The 15,388-nt window shown below is 48.4% G+C and overlaps 1 protein-coding gene across 7 annotated transcripts in view; it reads right to left on the bottom strand.

The window, feature by feature from the left end:
• Positions 1 to 905: 905 nt before the first annotated feature.
• The window catches only part of SLC8A3 (solute carrier family 8 member A3), a 90,161-nt gene continuing 75,678 nt past the window's right edge, over positions 906 to 15,388 (bottom strand). For 2 of the 7 annotated variants that reach the window (XM_062494353.1, XM_062494348.1), the window contains exons 3-7: positions 12,061 to 12,078; positions 3,375 to 3,499; positions 2,747 to 2,846; positions 1,604 to 1,879; positions 906 to 1,282 (exon numbers count right to left, since the gene is read on the bottom strand). In XM_062494353.1, coding sequence (XP_062350337.1) covers positions 906 to 1,282; positions 1,604 to 1,879; positions 2,747 to 2,846; positions 3,375 to 3,499; positions 12,061 to 12,078 — 896 coding nt within the window. Of the gene's footprint in view, positions 1,283 to 1,603; positions 1,880 to 2,746; positions 2,847 to 3,374; positions 3,500 to 3,628; positions 3,639 to 4,836; positions 4,877 to 8,367; positions 8,386 to 10,241; positions 10,267 to 11,441; positions 11,489 to 12,060; positions 12,079 to 15,388 lie in introns of all 7 variants that reach the window. The other 5 variants (XM_062494347.1, XM_062494350.1, XM_062494351.1 and 2 more) reach the window with 5 other exon arrangements.

Below are 15,388 nucleotides of genomic sequence, written 5' to 3'. Positions count from 1 at the left end.
TTTTCTCTCCCTGTAGTACCACAAGCTCAAAGTTAATTATATAAAGAGAAATGCCATAGTCAAAATATACATGACACGTATTGTATTAGAGGGTTGGGGGTTTTTTCCTTCTTTTTTTTTTAGCCCAGGCAGGTGATTGAGATGCTACATGCTCCAGCTTTTGTCACTAAATGTGTGTGACTGTGTGTTTGTGTTTGTATTAAAAATATATCAGTCTTGTGATGTTCTTAAAAAAGAAAGAAATGGAAGGCGGCAGGGGAGGGAACGGGTAATAGTGGAAAGGTTTTTTTGACTGTGTCACAGTCTTTTGTGGCTTCAGAAATACCCATGTTCAATTCCAGCACTGACGGCAGCTTGAAGCTTTGAGTTTAAATTTTTAACATTTTTTGGATAAAGTAGTAAAAAAGAAAAAAAAAATTAATCAGCGTGCTCCCCCAGAACCAAAACGCAACAAGCAAACAGAAAAAAAAAGAAAAAACCCCCACAGATTCCTGAACCAGACTTCTGCAATTCTCAACTAGTAAAAATAAGGAAACATCTCCTTACAGTGGTGGGGTGCTCAGCAGGAAAGGAGATGACCCCCTATGGGAGAGGTGGCCTTTGGAGATGGTTGAAACTTCATAATTTCATTGAATAGGGTCAGTGCCTGGGTTTATTGTGTTTTATTTCAACACTTGCCATTGTTGCTTTCTTTTGTACCATTTTTGGATGGGTTTTGTCTCTTTTTTTTCTTTCACTCTGTGATGGTTTTGCCCTTCTTGGCAAGCAGCTCTCCGACCGTCTGGGCAATGGCAGCCCCTGACAGACAGCCATACCCTCCAGTGAAACCACAATTCCAGGACTGGTGTCCGGTGAGGTAACGGAGGAGGGGGGTCCCTCCCCCGGCAGCACCGTCCCTCTGCCGCCTAAAACCCCTTGATGTAGCAATAGGCCTCCAGGGTGGCGAAGAGGATGTAGAGCAGCCAGAGGCTGACAAAGAGCAATGTCGTGGCCACTTTGCACCCTCGGGGACCACCCAGCTCCCCCCCAAGATGGGGTCGCCGGCGGTAGAGGAGGACGCTGATGCAGATGAAGGCGAAGATGGTGAAGAGGGTGACGGAGAACGCCAGGGTGCCGGCTGACACCTGGAACTCCTGCCCCTGCGATGCCCAGTAGATCGCTGCCACTGACCACGCCAGCCCGATGCCCAGGAAGACATTGACAGCGTTGCTGCCTGTGACGTTGGTGATGGAGGCGTCAGCGTACATGTCCTGGATGGCTGCGGCTTTGCTGGCGAAGGTGTCTGGGGTTGAGGGAGGAGGGAAGGAGAAATCACTGGGGGTCCAACAGGAGAAACAGACAACCCTTCATGTCTGGGGGACAAGGGAGACTCAGGTGTGGTACCAACCAGGTTAGGACACAGACCAAGAGGTACCCAATCCCCTCCTCGGCTCAGAGATCCCATGTTGCCACAAAGCAGGGTGTAGACCTTGCCTGGGAACAGAGCTTTGAGGATACCCTTCCCAGCCTGAACCCCATCCCATGACAGAGCTTCTCCCCTGAAAACAGGAGCATCTCCAGAGGACTTACCTCCCACCCCATCCCCTCCCCACAGTCACCCCACCTGGTACAGAAGTGCCGAAGGCGACAAAGACGACGGCGGTGACCGAGTCCTTGAGGCCAATGGTGCAGCCGAAGTGGGAGGCGAGGTCGCCGATGACGGCCGTGAGCATGCCGATGATGAGGATGGAGACAACAAAGCACGCCCAGCCATTGCAGTACTCAGTGGGGGGCACACAGGCAAACAGCACCTTCCAGAAGACTGTCAGGAAGTGCATCACATAGTCAAAGCAGGATGGCAGGCGCTCCTCACCAGACTCATCCTCATCCTCATCGCCTGCTGCAAACAACACGGAAGGAGAGGTCCAACATTCATTCCACTGGGGCAGCTTGTGCTTGTCTCCTCCACCCCAAGGCTCCAGGAATTCTGCTCTACTGGAACAAGGTGCTGTGGTGCTGGCCATGACAGTGAATTCAAGGCACACCAGGTACTTCAGTGATGGGTGAGGCTTTGCAAAAAGCCAAAAATGTCTCCCAGCCATCCCAGAGCCCTCAGGGATGGGGAGTAATGTAGTGGGGTGTTGTACCCACAGAGGGGCAGCCCTGTCCCCATCCATAGGCAGTCACATAGGAGGTAGTCAGCCTGTGGAGGTCACTGTTGAGTGGCATGAAGAAATTACACAGGCAAGTGATTCAAGTGATGCACCTAAAATACCTTCCCCACAGCTGCCTGGCTCTGAAAGCAGTGAGCTCTCTGATCAGGCTACAGTTGGAAAGTCTCTGGGCCTTTTCCTTCACCAGCTGCTGCCTCATGAGGCAACATCTCCAGTCTTCATGGGGTAACCCTCCCTACTCCCAGGAACTCCACTGGCTATGACAGGACATCTCCCAGTAGGAGCTACCTGCACTGGCCAGGATCCCAGCCAGGATGGGATTTTGCTGCCTGTACACTGCTCATCAGATCACTGAAGCAGCAGGAGCACTGCCAGCTGATGCAGCCTTTGAAAACTGGCCTTTTAGAGGGCTCTGGACCACAAGATGGATCTCCTGGGCTCCTCACTAATGTACCTGCAAAAGCCCACTATATTCGGAGCAGAGGCTTTGCTGATGGGTCACCACAGCTGAGCATCGCTGACCAGGTAGATGCTGTCATTCCAGGCTGCATGAATCCTGTGGATGTTTCTGGGTTTTCTGATGCCCCCCTCACCTGCGCTCACAGTAATGGCCTCCATGAACTGGTCCCTCCAGGAATGTGTCCCTACAACCAAAGCCAGGTTTGTCTTCCTAATCAGCTTGTCCACGGTGCTCTGTTGTGGGAATAAAGATGCACAGCAATTAAATCAGCTGCTAGTGGGCAAGGATAATCTTGCACTGCGGTCTCACAGACCCTTTCCAAACTGTGTAAGTGTAACAAGCACTCTCCTATCAGATGGATTATGCCATGACTAGGGTTGAGCCCACCTTCTCCCTGGACTGGCTGATCCAAACCTCACCAGAGCCAGCTTGTTTACCACGCCTCAATCCTGATAAGGTTCCTTCTTCCCTCAACCCTGCCTTACCAGAGACAGCTTTGCTTCTGCATCCTCCTGCCCACTGACTTTTTCTGCTTCCAGCAGGGCCTTCTTGCCTTTCTCCCTCCACCCCCACCAACCAGCAGCTGCTACTTTTGACATTTCTTGTAGACTTGGTCCACCCTTTACTGCATTTTATACTTCTTTTCTTCTCTCAACAACCTTTTTCATGCATATGCTGGTCCCTCAGTCCTGATCTCCAAGGCTGCTCAACAGTGCCATATGGCTTTCCCCTCCTGGAGGACCCCTAGGACACCTACTGACCTTGAACTCATAGGACTCCTCAATGATGACTTCCAGTTTGGGGTGCTCGCCGAGTATTGGTTTGCCCATCTCTGCAATTCTCTTGGCTTCCTCCTCTTCAACTGTCATCTTCCTCTCAGCCACCTCTGTGAAAGCAAGGTCAACACCAAGCTGTGGGCAGCAGCCCTGGACCTCCAGGGCACCATGGGGGCTTGTCTGCAGGGCCTGAGCATGGGCTTCTGCAGCCCCCTCACAGCTTGCTAAGTTCACATAGCAGGCTGGGGGCTAGTGATGTGGTGTTGGACCACAGAAACAAAGGACCAAGATTTCTGAGCATCAGTCACCAAGAACATAAGCAATGAGTTTTTAATTTATTAACAGAAAAAGCCTTGGATGTTTCTTCAGTCTGCATTGGTGCTCTCAGTTGACACACACTATCCCATCACCCCTGCAGCAGCCACAGTTCTGGGGAGACCAAGGTACCAAATCATTCTGCCATTTGGCAGAAGTGCCTTTTAAGACATTTCTAACACCCTGACATGCTCCCCGATTTGAATGAACAAGGGACAGAGCTTTTTTACCCACTTTGAGTAGAAAATCATAGTTGGCTCCTTGTGCCGCTCAGACACACAGTCACAACCACATGTAAGCCACACATGAACTGAAAAAATGAACAAGAAATAAGTAATGAAACAAGTAGATTTTTCCTTTCATAATACTGTGAAGGTGCTAAGGCACTGTAACAGGTTTTCCAGAAAATATGTGGATGCCCTGTCCCAGGAAGTTCAAGACCAGATTGGATGTGTTGTTTGAACAACCTAGGGAAAGGTGTCCCATGGGAGTGGGGTTGAAACCAGATGATTTAAAGATTCCTTCCAACATATTCCTTTCTGTAATTCCATATTTAGTTTCCCCTGAAGGAAACTAAACCAGGACTCTGGGTCAGCAGCATGCTGAGATGACCCTCTGTCAGGCTCAGTCTCACTGCTGACCCAGCTAACACAGCAAGATGCCTCAAGAGGGTTCCGGTTCCCGAGACGGGAAGGAGCTTCCTAACCAGCTGGAAGGGTGCCCTGGAAGTGTCCCTAGGCCTGGCCCAGATCTCCTCTTCCACCCACATGCCTAAGTGTTGGCACGTGCTGACGGGCCCTCTGTAAAACTGACATCTCAAGAAAGGGGCTGGGTTTCCCCTGGTTTTCCTGTGCCGGACCAGTAAAGGTGTACAAGGTGAAATACAGGGCCCAACTGAGCCTGGGAGTGGGAGCTGGAGCTCTTCAGAACCTGGGAGGGCATATCACAAAGGCAGAGAGTCTTGTTCTGGCTAAGCAGTGGGTCAGATGTTACCTGAGGTTTCCTGCACAGGTTACAAATGCCCAGGTAGTGCCTGATATGTGATTAATCTCAAACAGACTCCAGCAGATCTCATATTTCACACTAAAACTCACATAGAAATTATGCAGTGCAGTGAAATCTATTCATAAACTCTGACTTTTCATCTGCCTGGCTGGATTGACTTGCAAAGACTGTAAGCCTTGCAAGACCTTCAGAGTTTATAAAACATAACTCCTGTGGCAGGTGACCTTATTATAACCCATCCCAGAAACAGAAAAGTTACATCCATCATCTGAAATCAATGATGTGCATCAAAACTATCACTGCTTAGCTCCAAGACAGTGTTGTCTGGATTTAGGAACCCCTGCAAGTTTAGAAAAAAATTACAGAACCGTAGGAGCACAGCACCTGGAGAAGAAGAAGGGCAATGCAGGATGCTGGGGGATGCAGGGGGCACATTTTTTTCACTGAAAGGGTATTTAAGCATTGGAATGGGCTGCTCAGGTAGGTGGTGGAGTCACCATCCCTCGAAGAGATCAAGAAACAACTGGATGTGGCACTTAGTGCTATGGTTGAGTTGGCACTTGTTTGGCCAAAGGTTAGATTCAATGATCTTGGAGGTCTTTTCCAACCTTAATGATGCTGTGATTCCAAAATTCTATGAAAATGTTCTGCTTTACACTACACTTGGAGGCATGAACTGATGATTATCAAGAGCAAGATTCAAAGTACTTACATTCACTGGAACAAGGCAAAACATCTGCTTTTCTAAGACACAGAATGAGAAAATCCACTCCTCCTTTAGTAGGGAGCATGTGAAGATGACAAGTTGTGTCCATCAATGAAAATGCAGGTGCTCGCATGTCAGCTGCCATAGCACCTATGACATGACTTTGCTTCTGTCTGAGCTCCCCATAACCTGAAGGTCAGGGGTGGAGGCATCCTCAGCTCTGCAAAGCCTAGCTTGGCAGATGAGCTGAGTGCATGCTGACATGTGCTGACAATATGGAACTGAGTAATAGCACTACAGCCATCCCAGCAGGGTTGCAAAGCCCAGACTTGGTGACAGTCTGACTCTCTACAACCTTCCCTGGAATAACTACATCTGAAAAGTTGTGGTCAGAGTCAGCTGTGCAGTCCCTTAGGCTCCTGCACATTGGCTGCAGCTGAAGAGCGCAGAAAGCAAATATCTGGAATCTGAGGAGATGCTCTGAAAATAGTGAACATCAAGCAGAATTTCCTCACTGAACAACTCCAGGAGAAATTATGCAATGAAACCTCAGTCCCCAATCTAACTGATTTGACAAAAGCCTTGGGCATGTTAAGAGAACATAGAGCCTCACGCAAATGTTATATCTCTAGATGAGGCTGGACTGCAGGCAGGTCTGTAGGTCATGCAGTGCAGCAAGCTTTCTAATCTCCATAGGAACTGGTATCCAACACAGCTTTATCCCAGGACCTGGCATCTTGCTTATGCTAGTTTAGGTACTTGCACCAGTCAGGACAGTGCAAGATGTGAACCCCTCACTGAGGAGGAAGACCTTGTGCATCTCTTCTCAGTGTGTGCCATGCCCAGGGCTCTTGGGCAGGCTGCATGGGAATGCCTGTGTTCACAGGACCTTGCACCTTCAAGCATGTGGCTTTGTTGTCTCTGCAAGCCACCTGTCACCTACTCATTCAACAAGCAAGGCTATCACTTGCCAGGCAGCTCTTAGAGTAAATCAAGCAACACAACCATGTCCAAGAGTGTTTGTCAGCCTAGGGGCTGGATGCTAGCATAAGCATGGGACCGGACACCCCACAAAGTGAAGGTGGTGGGAGTCCTGGTATTTCAGAAGGCACCCTGCCACTAGAGGCACCTTCAAGCCCTGGGTAAGCCACTTGGAGTGAAGAGACAAGCTGACTGTCAAGGAGACCTTCAGCCTACTGACAGCACATCCACAGAGGCATGAATAATGGAGGCCCTGATGTCACCTCCTCTGCCCTGTATACAACAAACTGGGGTGCAGAGAGAAGAACACGGGCACCCAAGGAGGCACATCAAGGGCATCCTGTGGGGGACGGATGATTGAACATGACTGCCAAGCTAAGTTTTTCAATGTCAGCCGCAAGCAAACCACAGGAGAACAGCCACAGGGAGCACCTCATAGAAATGTTAATAATGGAAGCTTTTGGATAAGGGAGAAAGGAGGTAATTCCTTAATGTCTCATTAAAATACAGTCACATTTGTGAACGTGCAACAGGAAAACAAAGCACATTAAAGCTGCCATTGTATTTTCACTGAGGCTCCATCCTAATGTAGGAGAAAAACACAAGACTCCCATGTCAGTACTGTGCTGGATCATGTTCAGTGCACTCGTGCAAGTAACCCAGAGATGCTAAAAACCAGGCTGCTGTCTGTCCTCTGAAATTAAGGCAGTGGCAGGAAGGACAAATTTAGGAGCCCAGCTGGTATTTTTTCCCCAGACCTAAGGCAGGGAGCTAAGCACCTCCAAGGAGTGATATGAAGCACCTATGATTCCACCAATTCTGCCCACCTACTGTTTAGGAACATGTGAGCATCCTGTGGCAGGAATCAGTGTAAGCCTCTGCAAAACACCAGATCCCATCCTAAGCCTGCTCCAGGCCTGTTGGGTCTGCCTGTTTCAATGGGATGCTGAGGGCTGAGTTGAGCCTATGTGTACTGACCCAACAGCTGAGAAGGAATAAACAGCCCAGTGGCAGAGAACAATCCAAATGCTCCTGCATATCAGGGAAGCACTTCAGACAGCACAGGGTGCATCAGCCTGCCTCTATGGCTGCAGGAGTTTGCCATCCCTGCAGCAAGTGTGGAACATGCTCCCACACAGGCTGGTGAAGGGCTGGGGTCTTGGAGGGCTCCTCCAGGAAGCAGAGACAGGACATCTGTGAGGTGTGTCACACATCAGTGTCACACACCACCCCAGTGTGGTAGCCTGCAAAGAAGATTACCAAGGGCTAAGATAAATAAAATATAAAGTAAGGGGGAGTGAGGATGAGTTTGTGCGTTGGGAGACAGATTTTAATCTGGAAGGTCAAGTCTGTCAAGGTGAATGCTGCCAAACTGCAGCTTAATAATTAACTAGCCTGATTTCTGTTTATATCTGCATCAGTACCTACTTTTCAATGCGGATTGCACCGTGGACTCCCTGCTGTCAACTCCAATTAAGCCTGATAAGGTCTGGCTGTGCCTATTGAGAACAGAGCTTGCCAGGACCTTCTGGGCTGCCTCTAACCTCCTCCCTGGGAAGGGGAAGGTGGCCAGAGAGGGGTCCCCTGGACCCTGTCTGCTCTGGCACCTAGGTATGTGCTATCTACTGAGCATTAGGAACCTCTGGGCTCCAGGAGCACACACAGGCTGGGGGGTCAGGCAAGCTGGGGCTGCTGAGCCAGTTGCTCCACCAAGGTACCCTGCTCCTGGTGCCAGGGAACCAATGAGTTAGAGAGAATATGCTACAAGCAGGTGAGACAACAGGTGTAGTAAAATTAAAGGCTGGGTGGGAGGAATGAGCTTTTGCTTGGGCTGGGTAGCAACAGCCTTAGCTGATACCACAGCTGATACCCACTAGGTGCTGGCCTGTGCAGGAAGCAAGGAGAGGTTCTCAGATAAACCACTCTATGCTCTCATTCTGCTTTGTTGAGACCCTTAAAACCATGACAGACAAGGGGGCTGAGCAGCTCCTGGTTATGGTCCTGCCACTGCTGTGCTCTGCAGCCCTGGGCATGTCCCTGCCACGCTCACTGCTCAGTTTTCATCCCCCATCTGTCTCAGGCTGTCTGTCTCAACTTATGTCTGCAGGGCCATCCCAGGACTTGAGCTGTGGTGATCTGCAAAGCACTTTCAGACCTGCACATGACAGGCCATTTCTTGGGCTCAAAATACTGTAAGCTATCCCCTCCTCCTTGTGTTTCTTCCAGGGAAAGGGGAGTACTGAGCTGTGTTCCCACATCTTGCATTGCTTGCTCACTCGATCTCCTTCAGACTGCAGGGGATCAAAGAGGAACTAGACATTGCCTGTGGCCTCCTGGACACATTATAAAGCAAAGTTAGATAAAGTCCATTTCTATGGTGTAATCTGTCCACAGCATCTTTTGAACTGAAGCAGGCAACAGGAAGGCTCTGTAACACCATCAGAGAGGTAGATATTCATCACCTAGGCAATGCTGCAATACTACCAAACAACCATGGACCAGTTTGTATTCCCTGACAGCTGCTGAATAAATTGGACTAAAACCTGCAATGTATTCATGAAAGATTGCTATGAAGGCTATTTCACACTCCTTGAGCTATCTTATCTCCATCCATTTCTGGAGTGGGCATTTATCTGCATGAAGGTCACCTCTCATGGGGACTATGCTGCTAAGAAGAAATTAAAACAACAATTAAAATGGTATTTTTTTTTTGTGTGTGGCTTAATAACATATAATCCTGGCTAAACAAAGTAAATAGTGAGCATTAATGACTTCCTCTCTCCAGAGCACTGTCAAGCTGTCAGTCACAACTGGGGAAGACTTCTGGCTAAAAGACACTCTGGTTTTGGAGATTAGCATATGGATATGCCCTTTACGGAAGCACATGCCCACATACAAGCACTGCCAGCCTAGCTTGCCTTCTAAAATGTAAGGAATCTGCTTACTTAGCCCTGAAAGCTATTTCTGAGACATGATACATCCCATATACATGCCCCAGCATTCCTTAATGCTAATTGGGAAATGCTGCACATTCATAAGAGGGAGGCTAAGGCACAGGGCTGGGAACTGAGCATTATTCTACTCCTGGCTCTGCCTTGAGATTGCTGCTGTCATGACCATCCCCAGCTGGCCAGACAACCAGCATCTCTGCTCCTCAGTCTTTCCCACTGCAAAGTGGACAAGTTTTAATGCATAAACAAACATATCTAGAAATATTTTCTTTGAACTGGATGAATAAATATAAATTATGCTATAGAAGTATCTACAATTTAGATAATTCCATAGCTCTTTACAGATCTAGATCACTTGAGCCCAGGAACTTTCAAGCAAAGGCTGTGCTCAAGCTTTCAGTGACTTTTGCAAAGGCTGGAAAGACCTTGAGAGGAGCTCGTCCACTGAGGGCAAAGGCAGGGACAACTGGAGTACCTCTGCACTTTGATATCAAGTATTTTCCTGTATAAACAATACACAGAGAGGTCATTGCCAGTGTCAAAACATAAGGTTAAAAAAAAACCCCAGACTTTCAAGTCTCTCCACAGCAATCCCATACCACTCTGAAGCCTGACCAGTTGGCACTGGACACATGGCCAAGCACTGCATGGCTCAGAGACAGAAGAAATTTGGAAGAAATAAATGCTGAGCAGAACCAATGCCCTGCCCAGTTACTTCACCTTGTGTAAAGTTCACAGCCCTGCTTTCCTTGGGAGGGCCCTGCAAGGCTGGGGTGGGGACAAAGTCAGGATCCCTCATTTCTCCCCAGATAAGAACTCTTGGGACAAGAGTGGCATTGTCACTTGAGCTCATCCATCAGGACACCCACACTTTCTGTGAAGAGAAGGGACCACTCCTGTGAGTGCGGCTGTGCAGCTGCTGGCCCTCCCAAAGTGGTGCCACGGGAAGGGGAATGCCCCAGGGCTGGAGAGGAATGCCAGGGCACCCAGAAGTCCCAGGGACATGTTCCCAGGAATGGGATGCTGCCCAGGAAGAGATGTGCAAGCTGCTCCTGGAGGCAAGGGACGAGGCACGGGACAGATGGAGTCCACTGAAACATTCAATAACACAGTTTTAAAACCAAGATTCCTGTGCGCCTGTGTAACCTAAATCTAACATGACATGGACTAAACGAGGACGTCACTTCTCTCCCCACTGATTAGCTGTGATTGCTGCTGAGTGACACTCCAGCACGTGCCTGCTTCCCGGCCTGCTGCTGGATTGAAGCACGTGTGGGGGCCAAGCACCACAAGCCCAGTACAGGTGACATGCACAGAGGGCACCCTGAGTTAGGTCGGCAAGGGGGGCACCCCAGGGACCCTCACCAGACAGCAAGGAGGCTCTCTCTCTCTGATGAACTGAAAAGTTAAACTTTTCATAGCTGATGATCAAGTTCTCCAATAACAGCTGCCAAAAGCAATCAGGCTGGATCAAAACAGAGGAAGGAACGTTATGTTATTTTAAAGAGAGATTATTTGGTTCCAGGGGTTCTGATCAAATTAGACAGCTACTGAATTAAAGCAATGAAATTACTGGGAAGAAGGCTCTGCTCAACTTATTTCCAGTCCTCTTGCATCTGAAGAGGTAACAAAGGAAACCATCCAAACCATTCTGAGGAGCTTCCCATAAATACCCTAAGCTGGTATTTGGGAAACTGGGGATTTCTGCCTGCCACTAGCAATTTTCTAATTAGTCCAACAGCCCACGGGCTCAGGACATCCCCTGTGCAGCAGATTTGGTATCCTCTGAAAAGGGCTGGACTGAAGCCTGCATGGCAGATGCTGCTCCTTTGATTTGCAGCACAGCTCAGGCATTGTGAATGCTTTGGTTTTCAGCTCAGCTCACAAACCTGCAGGATTTCGAGCTCCTCTCTGCACCCTGCATGCCCACCCTTATCCTTCAAGAAATGCTTCTTTAGTGGAAATTCAACAGTAATCACATCTGGAACTGAAGGAATAACAGTACACTAGATGTACATTGCACCACAGTGGGATAAAGACAGACCAGTGTAATGGGAATTTCAGGCAATGAAGAGGGGCTCTGTATTAATGCACACGAAATCCTGATACAGGGAAAGGAGATGCAGAGTGCAGAACCAGAGCTGAGGATGAGGAGGGAAATGGTGCAGGTGCTGATCATATTCTGGTGGTATTTCTCTGGTGCTGGGCACACCCTGGGGACTCCCCAGGATGGGAGCTGGAGCTTCACGCAGGTGAAGGCACTGAGGGTGATGTGTGACCCTCCATGGGGAGAGGACACCTGCACAACCTTGTACTCTTGCCCACCCCTGGCAACACTGTCCCACACTGTCACCTCCTTGCAGAAATCCCCATCTTCTGCAGTGCATCAGCACAACCCAAGCACCAGATCTACCTAAAGAGAGGCCCAAGTCATAGCTTCAGACCAGGCATAGCGGCATGCGTTGCTTTGCAACTCTGTCTGGATCATTTCCCCCAAACTGCAAGGAAAAACCTGGATTATGGGAAATGCTCTTAGATGTCAATCAATCACTGGTATTTTCTTAATTGTACTTCTCTTAACTAGTTCATGCTAGACACAAACACCATGAGCTGGGGTTTTCTACAACACAACAAACACAAACAGGGGGAGTCTGACCAAAGGGAACAAAAAAAAGAGACAGAGCAGCCAGTGGAAAGGAGAAAAAGCACTTACCTTGTGTGAGCAGTAGGGCTGTGGTGAGAGAAGAACATAAGAAAGACAGAGAGAGAAAAGAAGAAGACGGAAAAAGTTAATATCCAACAGGAAAAAACTGTTTGGCAGATGAAGGCTGTCACTGAGCAATGGACATGGTGCAAGGCAGCGTGCGAGCTCACCGGGGCTGCATATTGGGCACAGGCTGGAGAGCAGACACCACAGCAGCAAGATGGAGAGGAGACTGGGGTGCTCCAGTGAGCACCACGACACTGGCTCCCCAAAGTCACCCCTTCCCCCCAACAAAGGCAAAGGGATGGGATGCAGCTGGAGGGAAGTGTGAAGGAGGGAAAGGGAAATGGGAAGGGAGGAAGGAGGGCAGTTACACTTGCCACTGGGGCCTGACACAACCCAAAGGCACGGGAGGTGCCCCCACTTAAGCCAGGAATGTGTGGTTGTGGCAGGGCTTGGCACAACGGAGGACCCCCAATAAACTTGTAGGTACTGAGAAGAGAAGGTGATGGGCAGCTCATTGAGAAGAGCAGCATCAGAGGGAGGCATTGATAAAACAGATGGCCTTCAGTGTCAAAAGGGGCAGGGGGTAACACAGCCATGTGTCATCCCTCAGGATGATGCTCTAGCTCACCTACACCTATCCCACACCTCATAGGTACCACTTTCAGAGGGTCTGGGTGCCTAGAGGAGCATAAGCACGTGTAGAGAATCACTGTTTGAGTCCTCCTGCATCGTTTTGTTCCAAATTGCTGGTCTGCTTGACAGTGCTGCATGGACACAGGCCATGCAATATCACCAAAGTGGGATGCAACTGCCTGTCAGGAAATGTGATTGCATGGTCCTCTGAGATTCAAGGTGGGAGGAAAAGAGGAGAAAAGGGTGAAGGTCCTTGCAATGGATGACCTTACCTTGGCTTTCCATACAGACACAGCCCACCCCTCTTGGGCAGTGACCCCCCTGACCCTCTCCTCTCTTGATTTCCCCACTCACCAGACCTGTCATAAAGAAACATCTGGCTGATCCCTCTTAAGTGTAACCCACAGACAACCATAACTTACATCCAAGTATATCAAACCAGCTACAGCAGAGTCTGTATAGCAAAAAACTCAAAAGCCCTTTGAGAGGGACCAAGCACCAAGTCTGTGCCTTAGCTTTAACTTCCACTTGTCTTTCAAACAGCAAACCAATCCCCAAAGACTTGGTTGCATGTGATGACAGTATTGTAATTATTAGCACTTATTATCATGCACTTTTAGTCTCTGAAGCTTAAAACTCTGTACAGAGTCAGTATTAACAGCCCCATTTGACAGATGGTGAAGCAAGCAAAAAGAAGCTAAAGGGAACATTTTGCAAACTCAGAAGTGGGCTGGAGTCCAAAAGTGCTAATTTCCCCAGACTTGCTGGTTTGGGCCTCTGAAAAGCAGGTACTCTTATACAGATGCACCCAATTGTATCTGTGCCATTTGAAAGTGATTTCCTAAGCAATTTATCAAAGGTTGCACAGCACATCCATGGCAGAACCAGGGAAACTAGTCCTGAGTCCTGATACCCAGTCACTTCCTTGCTCTGTTGAGCAGCAACCATGGGCACAGCTTTCCCAACAGCCTGCAGAGAGACACTGACCCAGTCAAGATCTTCATCCTTTGGTCCATCTCCCCTGCTGGAAGAACTGTGGGCAAATGCCCGTGCAGGCAGGTAGAGGCACAGTGAAAGGTGAAATGAAGAGACTCCTTGCTGAACATCCCTTCTGTTTCAGGGTCAATTCCTTTTGAGAGTCAAAATCTTTGGGAAAACTATTAATGAGTACATTCTGCATTAAGTACTGTCCCACTGAGCCACAAGACGTGATGGGATGTTTTCTCAGTCTGCACCGCCTCCTATCAGCCACACACCTCTCCTTGAACTTTCCAACAGGCTCATCAGTACCCCATGGTCTTCTGGTTCTCCAGACAATGTGCAGAAATTTAATTTGCCTTTTGCAATTACAAGCATTATTGCAATGGGTCAATTTGGTGTTAAAATGTAATATAATGAAATATTACTGGGACCCTAAGCTACTGTGGCTATTAAAAACCCCATTGGTTCCTCATGTTTTTTAAAACTGTTATTATACTGCTCTGGGATTTGAGTTTATTTTTTCCCCCATTTACTTGTGAGCCTGAAAAAGAACAATTTTTCTCCCTTTCACTTATGATATGATACATGAATATTTGAAGAAGCCTATAAAGCTATGAATGAAACATCAAGAATACAGCATGCAGAAAGCCAAAGGATTATTTTATCTTTATATTTCTGAGTGAATGCTGTGCATGCAAGCAAGAAAATGATTTCATGGACTAAAGCTTTCTTCCTGCACACACATCTGCTAATGTGCCCTTAGCCCTGACCTGTAATGTTTCCTGACAGCCCATCTGGGGATGCTGTACCTGTACCAGCTTCACTGAGGGCCTCCGTGCTGCTCCCATCCCACAAGACTCCCTCCACTCTCCCCAGCCTGGGCTGCATCCCTCCAGTCCTCCCCAGGGCACCCCTCCCTCTCCTGCACTGCTGCTCTGCACATCACGCTCTTTATGGGGCCAAGCCAGGCCACCTCACTGCTCTTGGCATCTCAGGTAGTCTCAGAAGCTTAACATGTGTACTCTTACAGGGAACTGCTAAAATTAGTTCAGCAGCCAAACCCAAAATAGCAGTCCCAAGTATCCCTCACCTAACCCTTGCATGGTGTGATTGTGGACAAACACATGTGCCAGCAGATAAGGGGGCTGTGATGCTGACTCACCCAGGAGGACCCAAAGCCTTTAGCTCTGGCTCCCTCTGGTTCTTCTGTCACTGGGGTTTCTCTGCCCTGAAGGCTTGGTTTTCACTATGTGAAGTCAAAATTGCATGCACGAACTCTGCTTCTCTTGCCACCCCTGAAAATGGACAATTTGGACCTAAATTTTAAAAAGCTGCTAAAAATCTGTTTACTAATAAGCCATTTAATCTAATGGCTTTTAATTTACCTAAAAAGCATTTTTTTGTGTACTTTGAGGTCAAATTCTGCTGTGACATGCATGTTGGTGTGAGTTACAGATCAGGAATTTCATGACCTCCTGCATTGACTCCAAAAAGCTTAAAGCAAGAGGAACCAAGCTTGGGATTGATGCAGACCAGCAATCCAGCAATCCAGCAATCCTGTGTTTACAGTAACCTGATGGGCTGAATGTGTGTCAGCTTTTTTCTAAACAGTCAAATACTTTTCTCTGCTGCTTATCTCACTGAGAGATTTGACTATGCTGCATGCTTTATTCTGGACTCATTCTTCATTAACATAAATCTTTTCTAATCAGTTTCT

The sequence above is a fragment of the Cinclus cinclus genome, chromosome 6, assembly GCF_963662255.1.
Source record: "Cinclus cinclus chromosome 6, bCinCin1.1, whole genome shotgun sequence".
NCBI lineage: Eukaryota > Metazoa > Chordata > Aves > Passeriformes > Cinclidae > Cinclus > Cinclus cinclus.
Note: the sequence above shows the minus strand (reverse complement) of the source record. Positions and strands in the feature narration are given on the sequence as shown.